The sequence below is a fragment of the Spermophilus citellus genome (assembly GCF_964194105.1).
Source record: "Spermophilus citellus genome assembly, chromosome: X".
NCBI lineage: Eukaryota > Metazoa > Chordata > Mammalia > Rodentia > Sciuridae > Spermophilus > Spermophilus citellus.
Genome location: NC_138190.1, coordinates 145,625,682 through 145,647,544, shown reverse-complemented (window position 1 = coordinate 145,647,544; position 21,863 = coordinate 145,625,682). Strand labels below are relative to the sequence as shown.

At 36.3% G+C, this 21,863-nt stretch overlaps 1 protein-coding gene across 1 annotated transcript in view; it reads left to right on the top strand.

Annotated features, from left to right (window-relative positions):
* The window catches only part of GABRA3 (gamma-aminobutyric acid type A receptor subunit alpha3), a 228,760-nt gene extending 209,594 nt beyond the window's left edge, over positions 1–19,166 (top strand). Inside the window, exons 9-11 of the mRNA XM_081277644.1 lie at positions 423–575; positions 7,042–7,253; positions 18,181–19,166. Of these exons, the coding sequence (XP_081133770.1) occupies positions 423–575; positions 7,042–7,253; positions 18,181–18,516 (701 nt within the window). The 3' untranslated portion in view covers positions 18,517–19,166. The remainder of the gene's footprint in view (positions 1–422; positions 576–7,041; positions 7,254–18,180) is intronic.
* Positions 19,167–21,863: the final 2,697 nt, after the last annotated feature.

The window sequence follows — 21,863 nt, the reverse complement described above, 5'->3', positions numbered from 1 at the left end:
AACCAATTAGAACATATGTCTCTTTTTACCTCAGTGTCTTGATCTATAAAATTAGAGTAAAATAGCACCTATGTCATAGGGTTGTTGCAAAGATTAAATATGTTAATAAAGTTAAAGTGCTAGGTGAGTGCCTGTCACAAAGCAAGCACTGTAGAAGAGATCATTGTTTCTTAATATTATTTAAGTGAGAACATGCATTTATTTAAGTGTATTGGTGCCAAAATTGCTCTGAGCAAGCAATATTGGCACACCAAAAACATACTATTTCATGATTATTAAAGAGCTCTGACTACATGCTTGGGAGGTGCTAGGATGTCTTGTCTTAAATATAATAAGGAACTTTGTGAACTGAATTAGGGCCCAACTTGCTTTAACAATGTTTATGTGACTACATACTGCCTAATTTTACTCTCTCTCTCCAGGAGAATATGTTGTCATGACAACCCATTTTCATCTCAAGCGAAAAATTGGCTACTTTGTAATCCAGACCTACTTGCCATGTATCATGACTGTGATTCTGTCACAAGTGTCTTTTTGGCTCAACAGAGAGTCTGTCCCTGCCCGCACAGTCTTTGGTAAGTGTTGCTTGTTGGAAAATGAGGAAGATACATTTGAAAAGACAACTATGGGTAGTCAGAGAAGAGATGAGAAAGGTTGAAGAACAATTCCTAGAGGTAACTAAGGAGCAAGCCCCACAATAGTAACTAAATCATCAGGTTCTAGGATTTCAGGCAACTGAATTCTTAAAAAGGATGTGGAATAAGAGGAGTGTTGAAATAAGATTACTGAAATTCTGCCCTCCTCAGTCAGGATTGCCCCAGGAGTAAGGAAAGGAACTGAACCTTCAGTGGAAAAGGGAGGTATTCGGTGCAGACTGAAGAAAGTAAAGGGTAGGAAATCAAGCTGACAGCATAGAAGTAATTTGGGGCTTTTTAGAGAACCTTTTTTTTGGTGTGAGCATCTGACTATGCTGCTTTTACTTTAGCTTTTTTGAAAATATGAATTAGCTAATATTCAGTAAATGCTGCAAACAATTTGTAGAGTTCTTTAAAAATACCTATAATCAGAAAATCTACTCAGTATGAGTTTTCTGATGTCTAGGAAGAGATTTAAATATCATTAGCACTTTTTCCCCAGATACTTAAAGCATACAAAATATTCTCTGCCTGTTCCTCCTACTGAAAGATTTTTAAGACATAAATATTAATTAATTCTTTTGGGCTACTAAACTACCTCCATGGCCCCACACAGAAATCATTACTACCAATATCCTGAAGCTCTACCATGTCATTAAATAAATAGTAAATGATGTCTCAGAAATTAGTAGCACTTCAGGTCAGGTCTAGGAAGAAACAACAGTGGAGAAAGAGAAGGAGTTATCTTACAGGAAAAAGAAAAAAATTCGAAGGGTATGACATCATGGAAGTCAACAGAGGATGCATATTCAAACTATCTGTTGGGTATTGTGGTATACTTCATGTCAGTGATCTTGGAAAGAACAGTTCTAGTGAAACGGAGCTAGCAGAAGCTATGTGGGAGTGGGTTAAAGGTGCCCATTTTGGGAAATATAAAAAGTGGAGATCCTGAAAAATCCTGCTCTACAAATTCCTAAAAACACTAGATAAGAAAGCATTCTTTTAAGTTAACATCTAATGTCAAAAACATTAAAGGAAATATTTAAAGGCCCCATGGAAGAGGGAATTAAAAAGTGCAGTGTCCATCACATGAACTGATACTCTAGTACGAAGATGAGTGAAAGGATTACCCATTTGGATTAAAAAAAAAGTTTTAGTTTTAAGGTTATTCAAGGAAGGCATGGAGCCTAAGTAAGGTTGGGGGTTACAACTAAGGTTGTGTTACACTAAATAGTGGCCCCCAAAGATATTCATGTCAAGTCCCTGGAACTTGTGAATATAACCTTATATGGCAAAAGTAACTTTGAAGAGGTGATTAAGTTCAAAAGCTGGGAAGATTATCCTGTACCTTCTACATGGGCCCTAAATGCAATCACAAGTGTTCCAAAAGTGAGAGGGATATTTGACTACAGAGAAAAAAAGCAGTGAGATGATAGAAATAGGACAGATTGGAATATGTTCTTCTGTTGGCTATGAAGAAGGAGGAAGGGGTCCACGAGAAAAGGAATCCAAATTGTGTAGTTCTGGAAGACAGAAAAGTCAACAGATTATTCTTCTAGAGAATTTAGAGGCAGTGCATTTCTGCTGACACCTTGACCTGAACCCAGTGAAATTTATTTCAGACATCTAGTGTATGAATAAATTTGTGTTGTTTTGTCACTAAATTTCCGGCAATTTGTTACATAAAAGTATAGGACATTAATGCAAAGACACTGGCCATAAATTCAATACCATTGAAGGGTCATACCCTCAAAGTAAGAGAGCACTAGAAAAACACACTTATCAGTGCAGGAGACAACAAAAAAGCATTTTTATTTTTGCCTGGGCTCTGTGTGAAATATGGAATTCCTTGAGAACTTATTTTTTAATTTAATCTTAGCCTCATACTAATTTAGAATTCATATTTACAGTAACTGCATTGATGTGAAAGCCTCCAAGTTGAAATGTTAATTTAAAAAGTGATTGCAGAATTTTTATGTAAGAATGCAGAGCCAAATATAGCCAGTATTCTTCTAAAGAAGAACAGAGAGACTTTCCCCACAAAAGTGTCAAAAATGATTAAAAAGCTATAGTAATTAAGACTTTGTTATTGGCATAAAGAAAAGAAAAATAAATAAATGAAATACTATAGAGAGCTGAAAAATAGATCCATGCCCATGTGTCTGGAAACCTGATTTATCACAAAGATGGCATTGTCGAGAATTAAATTAAAGTTGGTCGTAGACTTGAAAATAAAAGCTAAAATTATGATGCTCTTAGAAGAAAATCTAAAGTAATATCTTTGCATCATTTGGTAGGCAGAAATTCCTTATTGCAAAAAAATTAATAACACGAAAGAAAAGGAACTAATACATTCAACTTCATCAAGTTTAACAATTTCTGTTAATCAAAGGGTAACATTAAGAAGATGAAATGGCAAGCATAGACTTGGATAAAACATTGTGCATATGCATAAGACTTATAAAGTACGTATATTCCTAAAATATCAAAAGTTCCTGCAACTCAATGATTAAAAGGCAAAGAATCCAATTAGATAGATAGATAGATAGATAGATATAGATATACAGAGAGATAGATATAGATATAGATATAAAGATATAGATAGATAGATAGATGATAGATGATAGATAGATAGATAGATAGATAGATAGATAGATAGATAGATTTCATACACTTATGGGCATATATATAAATTTTACATACATAAAAATGATAAGGATCTTTTTATATACACACACACACACACACACATGCATGCCCATAAGTGTATGAAAAGATCCTTATCATTTTTATCAGGGAAACATAAAGTAAAAATTCACAGAGATATCAGTTTAAACACATGCATGGTCATATTTTAAAAGATTGATATTGTCAGATACCAGAGAGCTACATGAACAATTGGAACTATAAGACACTACTGGTGGGAATGTAAAGTGAAAAAAACATTTTGAAAGTTTAAAATGTGTTTACCCTATAATCTTGGTATTCTCCTACATATACATTTGCATTATTAGATATAGACTTTCAAAAAGCCATGATGACTATATTTAAGTAGATGAAAGAAATGTGAGAAATCTGGCAGATGCATGGAAATTAAATGAGAGAATGATAGACAGTTGGAAAGAGAGAGAGCACACAGAGAGAATATTGGAAATTGTAGAACTGAAAAATACAGATTAAATCTCAATGGTTTATACATAGTGGAAGGATAATCCATGAATTGGAAGATAGGGCAGAAGAAGATAACTTAAAAGGACACAAATGTAAAATACATAGGAGAGAAAAGACATACAATGTTTTTGAGATGGCCTAATTGGAATCCTAGAAGAAGAGAAGTGAGAGAATGGTACTGATGAAAAATTTAAGAGGTATTGGCTGATCACTGTACAACCTGAAGAAAGATATAAAGTAGGGACAGGATAAGGCAGGAAAAGTGTAATGAATCTGACCAGCTTTCTTATGTACATATATGAATATACCACAGTGAATCTCAACATTATGTATATTCACAAAGTAATACTTTAGAAAAGAAAACCTGTAAGTAAATAGCAGATAGATCAGTAAAGGGAAGGGAACAAGAGGAGGGAGGAGGCAAGGAAAAGGGGAAGTACTGGGGACTGAGTTACAACAAATTAAATTATGTCAAAATGAAGCCAATTTTTATGTATAAATAACCAATAAACATTTTAAAAATCTATAAAATCAAGTAGGATAAATTAAGACATGAAAATAAGGACACATCATAGTGAAACTTCTGGAAACAAAAAGCAAAAAGAACAAAATGGTCTTAAAAATAACCTAGAAGAAAACACATTGTCTTTAAAGTGATAGCAAACATACTGACAACTGACATCAACAGAAACAAAAACAGGACATTTTAGACAAAAAAAATTAAAATAAAATGCTAAGCATCCATCATTACCATCCGATTCTCACTCAAGGAAACACTAAAGGTTATTTATCAAAAAAAGGATAACCATCCTTGAAAGAAGGTTGAAGGTGTATTTAAAAACAAGAATGAAAATAAAACAAAATATGAGTAATGGTAATGTGAATTGAATGTATAAAATAATAACAAGTGATTTATTGGGTCAATAACATGTTTAGAATAAAATACTACACTATAATATAATCTATATAAGTTAAGTTAGTGATACATGAAGATAAAATTCTCTATGGGTTTCACTATCAGGGATAAGTGTACCAATTAATATTTAATTTTCATAAATCAAAGATGCATGCTGACTGAAACTCTCCTATATCTTCTGGGAATTTTAAATGTTACAACTACTTAAAAAACAGTTTGTGTCATATGAAACTAAACATATGGTCACCATATGATCTTGCAATTCCATCCCTAGATATTTACCAAGAAAAATGAAAGCATACACTCTTACAAATACTTACATGTGATCATCCAAACACCTTTGTTTATAGTTGTCAATTATTGGAAGCAATCCTGATGTCTATTAATAGATGTCCCTGAATACATGAATAAATTATATTCTTTCAATACATTTTGTCTGAAATTAAGAGGAATAACTAAAGATAAATGAAAAACATGAATTAACCTAAAATAGTATGCCAAGTGAAGGAAGCCAGGAACAAATGAGTTCCGACTATACAATTTTATTTTCATTGCACTGATCACACATGCAGTTTGGCTACCCCATGTAATCAAGTAAATGAACTAGAAGTGCTTAAAAGAAGTGAAGGGTCAGTCAGTGCTACCTGAGCCTTTCAAGAAGAGCTTTCTAGAAGAGTCTTGAAAGAAAAGCACTGGTTAACAGGCTGGATCTCTTTTTTTTTAAATACTTAGATTCTCTTTGCCCATCCACAAAGTGTTCTGAATTTTTGATTGAGAGTCTGCCAAGTCTGACCAGCTAAGAGCTCTCCATAAGATGACAGTTCTAATTAAACCCTAAAAAATCTCTACTGAGATATAGTGAAGAAATGTGTTTTGCAGTTCTGTTCTCTCCAGCTAATCACATGCACAGTGCTGTGCATGTGCCAGGGTGGAAAATTGTGTTTGCTGATAACCATAAATGAAGTAGCTTCTTTTTCCTTAAGTTACTCCTACCTTGGTATGATATGAAGGTTACTGAGTCTTGGGTTCATTCTTAGAGTTTACCAGATTATGCATTCAAATTATTTTAAATAGATACTAGTTACATGGCTGATTCCTAACATGGCTTGAAATGTGTATTATTTTTCTAATCAGCTTGATGACTCCCTACCTATTTCATGCAAAGTATTCTTTTAGGGTCTCTATTTAAATCACACTGAGTCTGTGTTCCAGTCTGGATTGTCATGTATATAGCAAGTATATAAGTAAGGTTCACAATGGAGCAAGATGGGAATGGAAACTCCAAGGCTGCAACACATATGGTTGACTCTCTGGATAGAATTATGACTTCATTCCATGCTCTACTTGACCCAGGCTCATAAGGCTCATATTTCCCATCCTCTTCAGCATGTCAGCACTTAGAAAGAAATTGTGATTGTTCCTTCTTCAAGTCTGAATGATTTAGATCAATTTATATAAACAAAAGCTCTGGTTTTACAAAAACTCACAAGACATAGATTTTGTATCAGAGACCTAAAGTGTGGTGTGACTACAGGACGATTTTCCACAATAGTTATTTCATTATTAGAAGAAAGTCTAGAATTAAAGAACTGAAAACCATACAGATCTCAGAGCATGTTCTTTTTAAAAAAATAGTTGTAGATGGACACAATACTTCATTTTATTTATTTTTTTAATGTGGTGCTGAGGATTGAACCCAAGGCCTCACACGTGCTAGGCAAGTGCTCTACCACTGAGCCACAGCTCCAGCCCCTCTAACCATGTTCTGAATCTTGCACTCAGTTTTGGCCTGTTCAGAATAGAACCACCAAGATGCGGAAGGCAGTGAACAAGAAAATTTCATAAGGAGAACATGGGTCTCCATACCCATTCTGGAGATGAGTAGGATCACAGGAAATCATAGGTCCCATTTTTTCAGGTCTCTGAAGGCCTGTTCTGGAAAGGAGGGAGTGCAATGTTTCTTTTTGTCACAAAAGGAAATCTAAGAGCAGTCAGTGGGCTGGTAGTTAAAGAGAATGCAAATTTCAGCTCAAAAGTGGGTTTTTCTAATTTTAAGACTCTCTTATTATCAAATAAACTAATTTTACTCTTCAGTAGACATGTTTAAGTACAGGTTAAGGGACAACTGTTAGAAGGTCTGCACTGAATATTCCTATCTCTGTGCCAATTGACATAGAGTGACTACAAGGTGGACCCATCCATTCGGCTTTGATATCTGTGTATTTTACTTTAAATGGACCATTTCAAGTAGGAATCTGGTAAGCTCATCAAGCTCAACGCATTCCAGTTGCAACTTGCTCTCATATTATCTCTCTCCAGGTGTCACCACTGTTCTCACCATGACCACCTTGAGTATCAGTGCCAGAAACTCCTTACCTAAAGTGGCATATGCGACGGCCATGGACTGGTTCATAGCCGTCTGTTATGCCTTTGTATTTTCTGCACTGATTGAATTTGCCACTGTCAACTACTTTACCAAGCGGAGTTGGGCTTGGGAAGGCAAGAAGGTACCAGAAGCCCTGGAAATGAAGGTGAGATACAACAAATGAGAGCTAGGAAGCAATCCCTGAGAGAACTGTATTGAGACCAGGAGTGAGCAGCCTATAGCCTGCAGGAACTGGGCAGGGCTGTGTGCTGTTCACTGGGGTCATCAATCCAATTCTCAACTGGAGTGCTTCTTGGCAAGCTGGAGTTTTGTCGGGGGCGGGGGGGGGGGCAATGAAAAGAGAGCAGGTGTTCTCAGTCCATAGAGGGTGTGCCATGGAGGGTTTACATTATCATCATCAAATGTAAGTGTGATCCTGCTAGATTCAAGGGAAACCCATTGTTTTTACAAAGTCCCCTGGAAGCTTGCACTCTATGTTAAATCCAATGAAAAATCTCTAGAACCACCTCTGCACATCACCTTCCGGTACATTTACCTTACAGTCAAACCAAATGGATCATCATTCCTTCTGTCTTTGCTTATTTTTGTTTGTTTGATTGTTGTTATTGTTGTTTGTGGGGGCACTGTGGATTGAACCCAGGGTCTAACCACTACGAATTGAACCACTAAGCCACAGTGCCAGCCCCTTTTAACATTTTGTTCAGAGACAGGGTCTCAGTGAGTTGCTTATGGCCTTGCTAAGTTGCTGAGGCTGGCTTTGAACTCGTGATCCTCCTGCCTCAGCCTCCTGAAAAAAAATGTGCTACTGTACCCAGCATATTTGCTTATTTTTAATTCTCCACTGAAATGCTATTTCTGCCCCCCATGCTTGGTGAGAGCCAATTGAAATGATACTTTCTCCATAGAGCCTTTCTAGAATCATTTAGAGATGTTTAACTTTTATGTGGGAGGGTACTTCTGATATTAAAATAATTTATTTATGTTAAAAATATTTGTTTGGCTCCTTGTTAGACTGTGAACAACTTGAGGGCAGGGACTTATCTGTATCCTTGCACAGCAGACACATTATAAATGCTGAATAAATGTTGGTTAGGAGCGGAGTCTCTCTCTGCTTCCTGGAGTGATGTCCTGAGCCATTTTCCTCTCCACACCCTTCTGTCTCATCTCTGGCCTAGAGCTAATGGAGTTGGCCATATATGGACTGAGACCACTGAAACTATTGTTGCCCAAAGCTTGGACCTTGTCCCAGATGCCAATCCAATAATGAGAACACAGTTTTGAGAAAAAGGAAAGAGATAGTTTATTGTTGGGTTGCTACAAAGGAGAAACACAGCAGACTCCTGTCTCAAAGGCTGCGTTTCTGCCCTTCAGCAGGAACAGGGAGGTTTTATAGAGGTGATTCAGAGAAAATGAAATTAGGGAGGAGAGATCAGAGAGAAGATCAGGGAAAGGGAGATCAGGGAGGAGAAGTTTGGGAAAAAGAAAAAAAAACATAAGTTTCAAAGCCATAGTCAAGGCATCAAGTGAACTCCTATTATACTATGAGCCCCAAATAAACTTTTTCTACTCTAAAAAAAATATTGGTTGGATTGGTGGGTAAATGGTAAAGAAGGGAGGAAAAAATAAACCAACTGATTAGTAGGAATTAATTATGAATGTGGAATCAAGATTTTTCTTCCTTTGATCCCTTAAATGAGTTAAGGAATATAAATCTAGATGAATATTATCAAATATGATAGAAAGAACTGGCACATGTGAACCCAGAATTGTTTTAGTACTTTTCAAAGAATCACAGAGAATAGAAATGGTAATGCAGATTTTTCAAACTGGGGGGAAAAGACATTTTCCAAAGAGTACAAAATGGTGAGTTGGCAAATTTTTGAAATAGACTCTAACTACTTATTTAAATATAACTTATTAATACTTTCTTAGTCTATCTATTTTATCATAATTATTTGGGGTTAGTTTTATTAATATACTTAGTCAAGTTATTACTTCTGTTTGCTTAAATGTTTGTCTCTCTATGTCTTGATTTATCAGGTGTGAAAATCATCTGTTGCTCCCCACCCAACTATTACTGTATAAGGAAACCAGGATACTAATCCTAACTCTTTCCATCTTGCTCTACCAGTTCCTTTCATCTCCCAAACTTGTTTTATTACTATTATAAGGCCACAATTTCTATAGTTGTCTCATCATAGTTCTACATCTTTTTTTTAAAGAGAGAGAGAGAGAGAGAGAGAGAAAGAGAGAGAGAGAGAGAACTTTCAACATTTATTTTTTAGATTTTGGCGGACACAACATCTTTGTTTGTATGTGGTGCTGAGGATCGAACCCGGGCGGCACGCATGCCAGGCAAACGTGCTACTGCTTGAGCCACGTCCTCAGCCCCAGTTCTACATCTTAATGGGTTCTTTTCTTTAAGTAGTTCTCTTTTTTCCCAATTTTTCCATTCATTGGTTGGTTACCTCAAGGTTATCTTCTAGAAGTTTCCTTAAGAAGGTCCCATGGGAACCATATTTTGTACTTTCTTAAATGCATAAAATATCTGTCCGTTGTGTTTATACTTGAATTATAAGTGGGCTGTTGTGCAGTGGATGGGATGCATTCTCTTTCTCTGATGACTACAGACTTTGGTTGCTACAATCAATTCTGGCATTTGATGTTTTTTTCCAGAAATCTAGAGACACCTTGACAATTTTTCACAGTATAGGAGACTTTACTTAAAAGCCCATATAAATGTATCTCTTATTTGTGAAGTCCAGTTACTTAACAAGGATATATCCTAATCTGTGTAAAATTTTCCCAGGATACAACATTGGCCTTTAAATCTATAGATTCATTACCTTAGTTTTCAGAAAATCTTCCTTAAAAATATACTAGCCAGGAGCAGTGGTGCACGACTGTAATTTCAGTGGCTTGGGAGGCTGAGGCAGGAGGATCTCTAGTTTAAAGCCAACCTCAGCAATTTAGTGAGGCTCTAAGAAACTCTGTGAGACCCTGACTCTAAATTTTTTAAAAAAGGGCTGGGGATGTGGCTCAGTGATTAAGTGACCCTGGGTTCAATCTCTAGTACAAAAAAAAAATACTTGTTATGTTCTCTTCCTAGAAAGTCAAATTATGCATATCATAGAACTTTTTTGATCTTTCATATCTATCATTTCTTTTCTAATAATTTTAGTTCTTTATTTTCCATTTCATTTTCATAAGCCTATCTTTCATGTCCCTTACCATTTTCAACATGGTAATTTTTCTTCAGTTATCACTTAAAGTTTCATTAGAGGTGTTATTTACTAGCCCTGCTATAGGTGGAAGCATCAATTTAGGTAGGGCATGAGTGAGAGTGAGAAGGACAATAGTGAGTAGTCGAGAATGAGTAGTATCAAGTTCATATTTGACTAGCATTTGTTGTCTATATAAGCTCTTATGAGTAGTGATTCTGCTTCTACCTTGCAAGAAGTTTCCTTTACTCACAGGAAAGCACTCTATATATGGTACACTTCTATGTATGTGTATATGCATGTGCCCAACAGTATACATTTGGTTTTTTTATCTTTTAATTTTCCACTACCTACCTTCTCTGACCTTTATGGTGGTCAAAAAGAATTACAGGATATTTTAACTACCAGAATGACACTGATTTTATTTTAAAACAAAGATCATTTTTTTCCTCTCTGAAGCCATACTAGCCACTTTTTGAGATCAAGGTTATAAAAGTATTTAAGTTTCATCAAAACATGAATTTTTAGGACTGAGAATATAGCTGAGGTAGATTGCTTGCCTAGCATGTGCAAAGTCCTGGGCTTGGTCCTCAGCACTTCATAAAAGAAAGCAAAAACAAGATAAAGTTTTAGTTTCCTTTATTTGCCTTGTTGTTTTATTTGGATTGAGAGAGGGAAAGGAAGCAAAGATATACTAACTCTAACATAGTAAACTTAAATATTTCTAGAATATATTATTAAACAGATATTTTAAGAGCAATTAACATAATAAGGAATATATAACCTGAGTTTGCTAAGAGAAAATTATGACAAACTAACCTTATGACCTTTATAAAAGGTTTAATGAGCTGGTAGATCAGGAAATGTCATAGATTTTATCAAGTAATTTGAGTAACTTTGCATTATGCCTCCATGGTGAATAGAAAGTAGTTAAAAATAGTTATCATTAGGCTGATGTAATTGGTTGACCAATTGAATTCAAATAGAATTCACTGATGGATTGATATTAACTTGAATAGAGATCCCTGAGAATAATTCATGCTTTCTTTAACCCTTCAAATGTTGTCATCAATGACTCAGATGAAGACACATAAGGAATAAGATTCACATTTATAAGGGAGTGTTAGTGAATGTTAATGACTTGGGAGAGGAATATTTTTGAATTAAAAATCAAAAAGAATTTCTGAAGTTTGAAAGGACAATCTAAAGCTAAAAGGCAACATTTTTTTAAATCAAAAATTCTGGGATGTAAAATCTTAAAAACGATTGCACATTAGAAATGTAATTTTGGGGGGCTGGGTTGTAGCTCAGTGGCAGAGCACTTGCCAAGCAAGTGTGAGGCTCTGGGTTCAATCCTCAGCACCACATAAAATAAATAAATAAAATAAATGTAAAAGAAAAAGAAATGTAATGTTGGAAGATGGGAGAAATTCAAATGTAAACTTACCATGTGGCACAACATTTAAGAATTGCAATTTGATTTAGTTCTGAGTTAAAATGTATAACAAGTGAGATGATAAGCTCATTTTCTTCTGTATAGGTTGACCCATGTGAAGTTTACTCTTTCAATTTGATTGATATACTGGAGGAGGGGCAAACACTTCAAGAAGGTGGTTATTTCTAATTATAGATATCTGAAAGGCTACCATGGATATCTTGTGAAAAAATTAGGTTTGAACATAGAGAAGTAGACTGAGAAATTGTTGAGGTAGATGTCAAAAATAATGACCATTTCTCCACCCAAACAGTGTTGAAAATTAATTTTTTTAAAAAAAGGAACAAAAACAATGGTCTAAAATTTTTTGAAAAGATGATGATCTTAGTCTTCCTTCTTAGCCTTCCCTGTGGTCAAAATATTTACATTCTCTATAAGAAGCAGATTGTAACATTTTAAAAATAAACTATGGAATGCATAAATGTATCTATAATGTGAAGATCCTATACTTTATACTTCTCTGATGTGTAGGAACAGTGAGACTCATAGAAATAGGCATAAAGTACTTTGAAGTCAGCATACTAGAATTTAATCATAGTTTAGCCTTTTTCTGCCTTTGGAGGGACTTATTAAAACTTATTTGCTTTATAAAGCTAGAATGAGTGAGCATGAAAGTTTTAAAATATTATAACTCATTTAAAAATGTATTTCTGATCTGTATTATTGTCAGGGATTAGATAAAACGTAGGAGGAAAGATTATAGAAGAAAAATGGAACAGATGGAAATAAAGCCTCATTTTTAAATGAAGAAAAATGACTGCAGTATAATTATACTCTGAAAGATGAATGAACTGTGGGCTTCTGAGGATCAAGTATATGTGTTTTATAACTGCTTATTCTGACATTACCTCTAAAATGACAGTAAATTAATAAAATAGGTATAAAGCCACAAATACCAGGAAATCTGGAAAATGTTTGTCAGTCAAACAAAACATTTGAATACATCTTTAGAAAATTGAATATGAATGGAAGGAATAATAAATTATTTATCAAGCTGGAGTAAGGCAGAACCCAGGAGAAACTCAATGTTCAGATACATCAGGCACAATAGAGAGAACAGAGTTGCAACTAGGTGGATTGGTTAAAAGCATGTATACAGATTTTTAAAACTCCAGAGCCTGTCCAACATTTGAAATTATTCATCCAGATACATGCTCTACAGAATGAAAAGCAAGATTTCCCTTCATTGTTAGTCAGCTTTTCATCACTGTGACAAAATCTGAGTAAAACAACTTACTGGAGAAGATTTATTTTGGCTCATGGTTTCTGAGGTTTCAACTCATGGATAGCTGGCTCCATTGCTATGTGCCTGTACTGAGGCAGAGCATCATAGCAGGAGGGCATGGCAGCTGAAAGGGCTTAACCTCATGGTAGCCAGTAAATAGAGAGAGGGAGGGAGAGAAAGTGGCAGGGAGGGGAGCTGAAGATGAGGAGTACCCTTCCAGGGTGCACACACACCCTGTGACCCACTTTGGACCACCAAGCCAAATTGTATTGTAAGACAGGAACCAGAGATTTAAAGAATAAAAGACAACAACATCATGTCTTGGAGAGAGAGAGAACAGAGATAATATCAAGAATTAAAGAGAAGGGGCTGAGGATGTAGCTCAGTGGTAGAACACTTGCCTAGCATGTACAAGGCCATGGATTTCATTCCCAGCACCAAAAAATAAATAAATAAAAGAAGAATTAAAAAGAAATTAAGAAAAACAAATCCAACTTATATCTTGGGTTTCACCATAAATTTGTATATATTTTCCATTAAAAAAGAACAAGATGCTATATAAAATAAAATCAAAGAATAAAGAAGAGTTCTTGATATTAAAATAATATACTTGCCAAAATAAAAATTTTAATAGTGAGGTAGAAAAATAAAAGGAAGAAAATCACCCATTAAGTTGGAGGCAGGGGAGTTAACATAAAAGTAAGAGACGTAGGGATGAAAAGTTAAGGTACAAGACTTTGAGAATTCAAGAAGTTCATATAATTCAGAAATCACAGAATGAATGAACAGGAAGGAAGGAAATTAAGAAAGAACTAATACAGAAATATTTACATGGAAAGTCCTAAGACTCTAGACTCCATAAGTGTTTTTATGTGCCTACATAAATGCACATCTTCATGAAATTTCAGAAATCTAGGGACAAAATTGATAATCTATACATTATCTAGAAAGAAAAATTTATTTGCAAATAAATAACAAACAGATTTCTCAACTATATTAGATATTGGAAAACACTGAAGCAGTAAATCTCATAAACCTGAGGAACAACTGATAACCAAAGTGTCACTTAAGTGAAAATATAAAGTAGTCATTTTCAGGCCTGCAAGAACACAGAAATGTCATCTCCCAGGTATCCTGCTTTAGGGGAATATTGGAAGATATATTCTACTACAATAGTACAATAAAGCATAAAAGAAACACACAGAAAGAAATCTCTCAAAGAAGTGGAGATATGTGAATTGCCTGAAAAAAATTCAAAATTATTGGTTTAAGAAAGCTCAGTGTACTTCAAGAAAATACAGAGGAACAATTCAGTGTTATCAGGAAAATGATTAATGATCAAAAATATCAAATTAACAGATATTGAAAGTATTTTGTTAAAAAATGAAACAAATTCTGAAATTGAAAATGGAATGAAATAGAGAACATCAACAACAGAATTCAACAAGCAGAAAAAATAATCTGTGAACCTGAAGATAGGTTATTTGAAAATATACATTTGGAGAAGAAAAATTATTAAGTATAAAAAGCAACAAAGAAAGCTTATAAGATTTATGTGACAGCGTCAAAGGAGCAAATCCTACAGTCATAGGAGTTTGAGAAGAAAAAGAAAAACGATGGGGTATAAAGTTTATTTAAATAAAAAATGATAGCAGAATACTTTCCAAATCTAGGGAGAACAATAAATATCCAGGTATAAGATCATAGGCCTCCAATCAGATTCACTGCAAACAAAACTCAGTTGAAATGTATCATAGTCAACAATTGCAAATCAAAGACAGAATATCTTGAAAGGGGAAAAAAACAGAAACTCACATGTAAAGGAGTTCCAATATATCATAGTAGATTTCTCAGTATAGATTTTATAGGCCAGAAGAGAGAGTGATGATAAATTCCAAGTGCCAAAGGAAAAAAAAAATGACAATGAAGAATACTGTATCATGCAAAGCTGTCCTTCAGAAATGCAGAAATAAGACTTTCTCAGACAAACAAAAGCTGAGGGAGTTCATCACTACCAGAATCATCTTATAAGAAATGAAAAAGGAAGTTCTTCAAGCTGAAAGGAAAAATTGCTAATTAGTAACACAAGAACATATGAAAGTATAAAATACACTGCTAAAAGTTAAATTTAGAATATTCTAATATTCTAATACTGTAATGGTGATATGCAGACCACTTACATCTTTAGTATGAAAGTTAAAAGATGAAACTATTAAAAATAACAGCTATGAGAATTTGTTAAAATATAACTTTTGTAGAACTATATAAAATGGATTCTACTGTCATGTATAATTAAAACAATCAATAAAAAAATCTAAAACAGAAAAAGATAACAATATAAAAAGATGCAAATTGTGGAATCAAAAACAAACTATTAGTGGAGATGGGAACACAAAGTATAGAGTTTTATCAGTCTAAACTAGCATGTTATAATGTAATGTAAGTCTCATGGTAACTACAAAGAAAAAAATCAACCTACAGTGAAAAAGCAACCTACAGAATGGGAAACAATATTTGCAAACCATGAATGTAATAAGAGATTAAAATCCCAAACATATAGGGAACCAAAATAATTCAATTGCAAGAAAATAAGCAACTCCTCCTCAATACTAAAACGTTTGCTTTAATTTTCTTCCTTGACAATGCCAGAAAAAAATACACTGACTGATTAATATATGTTTTGTTGGAAATGGTGAGCGCAATTAAAAGATAATTTTCCTTTCTTAAAAATATGTGTGATTGGATTGATTCCTTTTTCTCCTCATCTATAGAACACAAAGTACCTATGGAGCTAAAGAAAGTGTTTGTTGTTCAAATTATTATTTCAGAGACCTGGTCATAACCAGCTTATAACATGAAAGCTTTCTAGCAATATCAGGGCAGTGGTTTTGTTTTTCTTTCTTGGTATTCCTATTAAAAAAAGGATTACTAAACAAATTAATAAGTAAGCAGGCAAACAAGTAAAGCACTATTATATTTAATAGCAAGAGCATTTAACATCAGGGCTCTATTCACAAAATGACTTTGCTAATTATAAATGAGTCTTATGTAGTATTTAAAGCATTTACAAGGTTCTTAGAAGCCCTAGAGTTCTGTCCCCACCCTCCCCTTATAGCAATGTGATGCAATCCTCAAAGAGAAAAAGAAAAAAAAAAGCATTGCTTTTAAAATGTTCTGCTAGTCAGACTGTTCATTTTCTTAAATCAACACCCCCTCATCTTTGATGCTTGCCCTTCCTGATTGAAAACACTGAAATCAGTATAGGCAGGCTGAGTGGGAGAACATGGCATATAGAACCTTTTGGGATTTGACCTCTTCCTTTCTGCACACCCTTAGTTTATGCAATTCTTTGCCATGCACACTGTGAATCAGCCTCTACAAACTCCTTGACATCCCTCAGACACTGCCCTTGGCCTATGTAGTGGCCTTTGGTACATCTTCATCTGATGAGTTCCTGCTCATCTTCTGTGAGCCACACCACAAAACCCACTGCTTTCTCTGAGCCACCTTTTCCTATACCTCCTAGTTTTTGCTCCCCCACCTTTTATTGGATTCTCATAACACTTTGCTCAAATCTATTATAACTCTGATTACATTCTATTACAGTGTTCACAAGGCTCTCTCCCACACTGGTCTGTGCACTCTTAGAAGACAGGGACTAAAGCTCTCTTACCTTTTAACCTTTCCATTTAACCCTTCTTGACCCAGTAGACATTTAGTAAATATTGAGCAAAAGTTATTACTAGGATCAGGAAGGTAAATGGCACTGAGGTTGAAAGGAGAAAAGATAAAATCATGGGAATGCTAAAGCAAAGAAGAAAAGAAATTAAAGAGATTAGGAGAAAGGGGCAATAAGAAAGGGTAGGAATAGAGACAGCTAGGATGTAAACAAGCAGGAAATGGAGGAGTAAAGAAACAAAGCCTGAATTCTGAGAAGCAAATTAACATCAAGAAAGGAAATATGAGGTGGCTGAAATTGGAGCATTTCTAAGCCAAAGAGGGATGGAGGAAAGAATAGGTTAGAGTGAGGAATGAGGCAGCATGTAGCCTATAGCCCATGAGCCAGGCCCCTGCCTTTGGCTAGAGATGAGGGCTGCCCTGCTCCCTTGCTTTCCCTGCCCCTAAGCTTCTCTGTTCTGATTCAAGCCTAAATATTGTCTCCTCTTTTTTCTTCAGCAACAGGGGAATTCTAGTGAGGCTCCATGTGTACATGAGTGCATATAATGTGAGGACAAATGGGCATGTGTGTTTGCTTGCTTCCCTTTGCCACTTTGGGTGTTTTTACTCTGAAACATAAGCCCAAAGGGCAATGCCATAGCAAGCCCTCAGCTGTCTCTGCCTTTGCTGTCTCAGAAAGGTCATTTTCATAGCCCTTTGGGGAGGCTGTGTCTCCTGCATGAAATCTGGCAAGAGTGGAAAACCTTGGTGTGTTCCCAACCTTGTTGAATACATTACAGTGCATGAAGGCTGGGATGTTTGTCATAATGATGCATGTATACATACCATAGTATTTATTGTGCCTTTAAGACAAAATGACTTTGCGGACTCACCGAGCTCTCTTCCTCAAGGAAGATATACCACTTAGAAATTATGTTCTTTTGGAGTTATTTCTTGGGTAACCCAAAATGTCTCTTGTCTATAGAAAGCAGCATAATGCAGCCATGGATAAAAATCAAGAGTCCAGGCTGCTAGTATGAGCTCACACATTTAGTTTGAGGCTAAGTTTTCTCATCTATCAAACTATATAATATATAAGGCCCCACTTATGACTAACAGTCTGTAGTTAACCTGTGGTTGCTACCACCATTCTATCATCTGATCCTCTCAACAACCTGCCAATTATTTTGATCCTCATTTTACAGATGAAGAAACTGGAGCTACGAGAGGAGAAGTGACTCAGACAAAGCCACATAGCTAGTGAGCCAGGATGATGCGTGTTTTCTGTTTTCAAACTCATCTTCAATTCACCCTAGTCAAAATCCTGGCTATGTATTGGCTTCATGGCCCCTGTTTCTTAATTTCCCTCATAGCTCCTCCTTCCTGTAGCCACTGAAGGTACTATGTATAATGAATTAATTAGCTTCTGTTTTATTCTTCCCTCCTCCTCTCTTCTCCCCTTCCCAACCTCTAGAAGAAAACACCAGCAGCACCAACAAAGAAAACAAGCACCACCTTCAACATTGTGGGGACCACCTATCCCATCAACCTGGCCAAGGACACTGAGTTCTCCACCATCTCCAAGGGCGCCACTCCCAGTGCCTCCTCAACTCCGACAATTATTGCTTCACCCAAGGCTACCTATGTGCAGGACAGCCCCGCTGAGACGAAGACCTACAACAGTGTCAGCAAGGTTGACAAAATTTCCCGCATCATCTTTCCTGTGCTCTTTGCCATATTCAATCTGGTCTATTGGGCCACATATGTGAACCGGGAGTCAGCGATCAAGGGCATGATCCGCAAACAGTAGATAGTGGTGGTGGCCCGGCAACCAGAGCACTGCATACCCCATGAAGCATCCAGGCATCTAAACCCCTGGGCTCCCCTCTGTGTGTTTCAGGATTTTTCTTTTTCACCCCCTTCCAAGCTCTGACTCTCAATTCATATTTATGAATCTCAATGAAAGTCCAATGACAGAAAAATTACTCGTCCCTCTGACATTGCTTAGTGTTCCCCCATCTGAGCCAAATACTGCCATTTGTCCAGTTGCTCATCTTAGTCTACCAGTCTCCCCCAGCTGAAGGCACTGCATGTATTTTATTGCACTCTGCCCACTGCAGAAAGAACTGGGGACTCTGCTCCCTAAAGTGGTAGCCTTTGCTATTTGAGAGGTATAGACTGAGAAGATTTGTTGACTGGTTTAGACCAGACAACTCACTTGGGAGCCAGGCGGGCCTATCACACATAGTCCTGTCTGCCACCTCTTCTGCCTACAGCATAAAAACTGGTAGGAAAGGCAGAAGCCAGTACTAACCTGGGTTCATCATCCCCAATCCTTTTCATGGCTTGGAAGTTAGTGAGGACAATGAAGGCTCAAAACTATCAACCATGTATGGTCAAAACAAATAAAACCCACTGGGCCAGACTGGCACCGGGATGGCTGTAGCCCTGTGAGGTTCAGCTCCTCAGGAAAGTACACCTGTGCTTGGTATAGCTCTCTTCCAGGAAATTTCTCTTCAATGCCTTTAAACAAAAAGATGTTAACAGAAACAAACAAACAAACAAAAAACCATCTACATTGAATGCTTCTACAAGAATTTTTAAAAGTGGGGAAAGATAAGAAACTTACCTCTTTTGCTAAGGCAATAGTCAAATACTGGATGTGATTAGAGGGGTTGATGGTAGTTAAGGATTGAAAACTGGTGCAAATGAAAGGGTCACTGGCAGGATCAAGTCAAGTTTTTCCTTCCATATCCTCCAAAATCCACACCCTTCCCAATCTCAGGCACTTTGCTCCCACCATGTCAGGCACCTCTGGTCATCTGTGAATGCCAGTTCTTATGAGGGGCAAACTGGTGATTCATACAAATATTTCTAATTAACTTTGAGTCAACTAAATCATTAACTTTATTACCAGTTTTATAATGAATTATTTACAGGCCATTTAATCTCATTCATTCTTAATTTTAATGTGAGTAAAAGGGACAGGCATAAATTAAAAAAATTATAAGTAGATAAACTGAGTCCCAGAAGTTTGAATAGTTGTCTAGGGTCCCTTCAAGTATCTTTAATAAAGAACTATCATATGCTCCTCTCCAAAGGCCAAAATGAAGAAAGAACTGAGAAGTCAGGTCCACTGTGACTCAGAATCAACACAATGTCAGTGAGCTTTCTGGGTCATGAGCGCACATTTTTGGGATACCAAAAAGGTCTTTAGAAAGTTATAATGCATCCCCCAAGAAGACCACTGTAATAGTCATGACTTAAAGAATGAGACTCTTTAAGTCCACAGCTCTAGCCACTTTGGATCTGAATATTACACTAGTGCAGAGTATCCTGGAAGTTCAAGGTAAAGCCACAGATGGCACTACAAGCAGATTCTCCCTGCCCGCCCCCTGAACAAAGCTCCTAAGGGGTGTATCATTAGCTGCTGGTTGCCCTTTCATCCATCCTTCCCCCATCCCCTGCTTCCTTGCCATTGCTGGGATAATGCATGCCAGTCCCATTATTCCTAAGACTGTGTCTGTAGGTAAATTCATGACTAGAAGAGTGTAGTTTCGTGGATAAGTGGGGATGGGGGGTGGGGGTGGGCGGGGCCGTTACTGATTGTCAAGGATTTAGAATGGAAGCCTGACCTTTGCCTCTCTGTAGAAATTGTGTTTCCAAACGCTTTGGTGCAATGTTTAGCGGCTGTTTATTAAACCCTTTCTGAGTTGTACTTGGGCTGGAGAACTTTTATTGGTCACTCTTTGCCTACTGCAGACAGTACACCCCTGTTCTTGTGCCACCCTTACTTACACTTCTTAACACCATTAGAATAAGCTGGAAGAAAGTTATCTCAAAGCAAGAACACCATTCCAGTGATGGAGCCCATGTAAAAACAGAGCTTCTATCACTCAATGGTCTTATTGGCCACTATAAGACAGAAGGAAACAGATGTGTTGCTTCCTATGCTATATTCATCAACTCCCTGGGAATAAAGAAAGATATTGTCATTATAATTCTAAAGGCTTTCTCTTTTCCATTGATTATTATTTCCCTTAGGCAATAGTTCTCTTAGTATTATTAGGCAGAATGAGAGTGAGTGTTGAGAAATGGAAGATGATTCTTTATGTTGCAGAGTAAGAAAAAATCTGGGAAATAATCTCAAGAGATTTACTTGGGAAAAGTATTTGGGTCCTAAAGGATGGGAAGAGAATTTCAGATCTTAAAAAAAAAAAGGTTTTCTCATTTAAAATAAAGGAAGGGACTTGGATGATCTGATCCTTGATGCGTGTTCCAACCCTGTGATCATCTGATGCGTGTGCTATTACTACAGTAATTCTAGTCCCTGACAAGTTCAGTCACATTCCAAAAACAACTACAAGACACAGAAGGCAACCTCTTATATAAAATTGTCTAATTACCAAGATTTAAGTGTTGTTTCCTTAAAAACCTTCTGAAACCACCTTGCCTCTAAAAATTACGCCCCTAGTCATAGGGGAAAGCTCAAACTTTTCCCATCAGCATTTCTGTTGCTGAGATCCACTAAAGTTTAAATCTCAATATCGTGGGTTGGAGTATTTTATGGTATTAGGAACATGACAGAGAGATCCAAGCAGATTATTGAAGGTACCAGTCTAGAGGCTGCTAGAGGACTATGTACCACATAGAAAACAGTAAGTATTTACTGAATAACTGAATGCTAACTACATGGAGGAGAATTTCTTCTGTGGTGTTCGAGAAGAGACTAGCCAAATCATGATCAATGGAAACTAATGGAAATAAACAAACCCAATGTGCAGTCTTCTAAGGCAGCTCTGGGAGCATCCAAGTACTAATAAATGAGCTCTATTTTAAGCCACTTTAAATAGCTTCATCCTAATTAAATAATTGTTTGCTCCTATGGGCTTTTAAATCTGGGGGTTCATTAAGGATCTATTAGTACCTCTTGCTAAATTACTGAAGACAAGAGAAGGCATGACTGGGCACTAGACCTGCCTAAATACCTCAGATATATCCATTGGCCCATCCAGTATGCATCTGTGTTATGACACCCTTCAGCAGGATCCCAGGATGGCTTGGAAAAAAGACACTCTGAAAACTCTGAAGCCTTGCAAAAGGTCCAACAGGAAAGAATAGTAAGGAGACTGAAGGAGGAAGGACTCAATTGGGAAA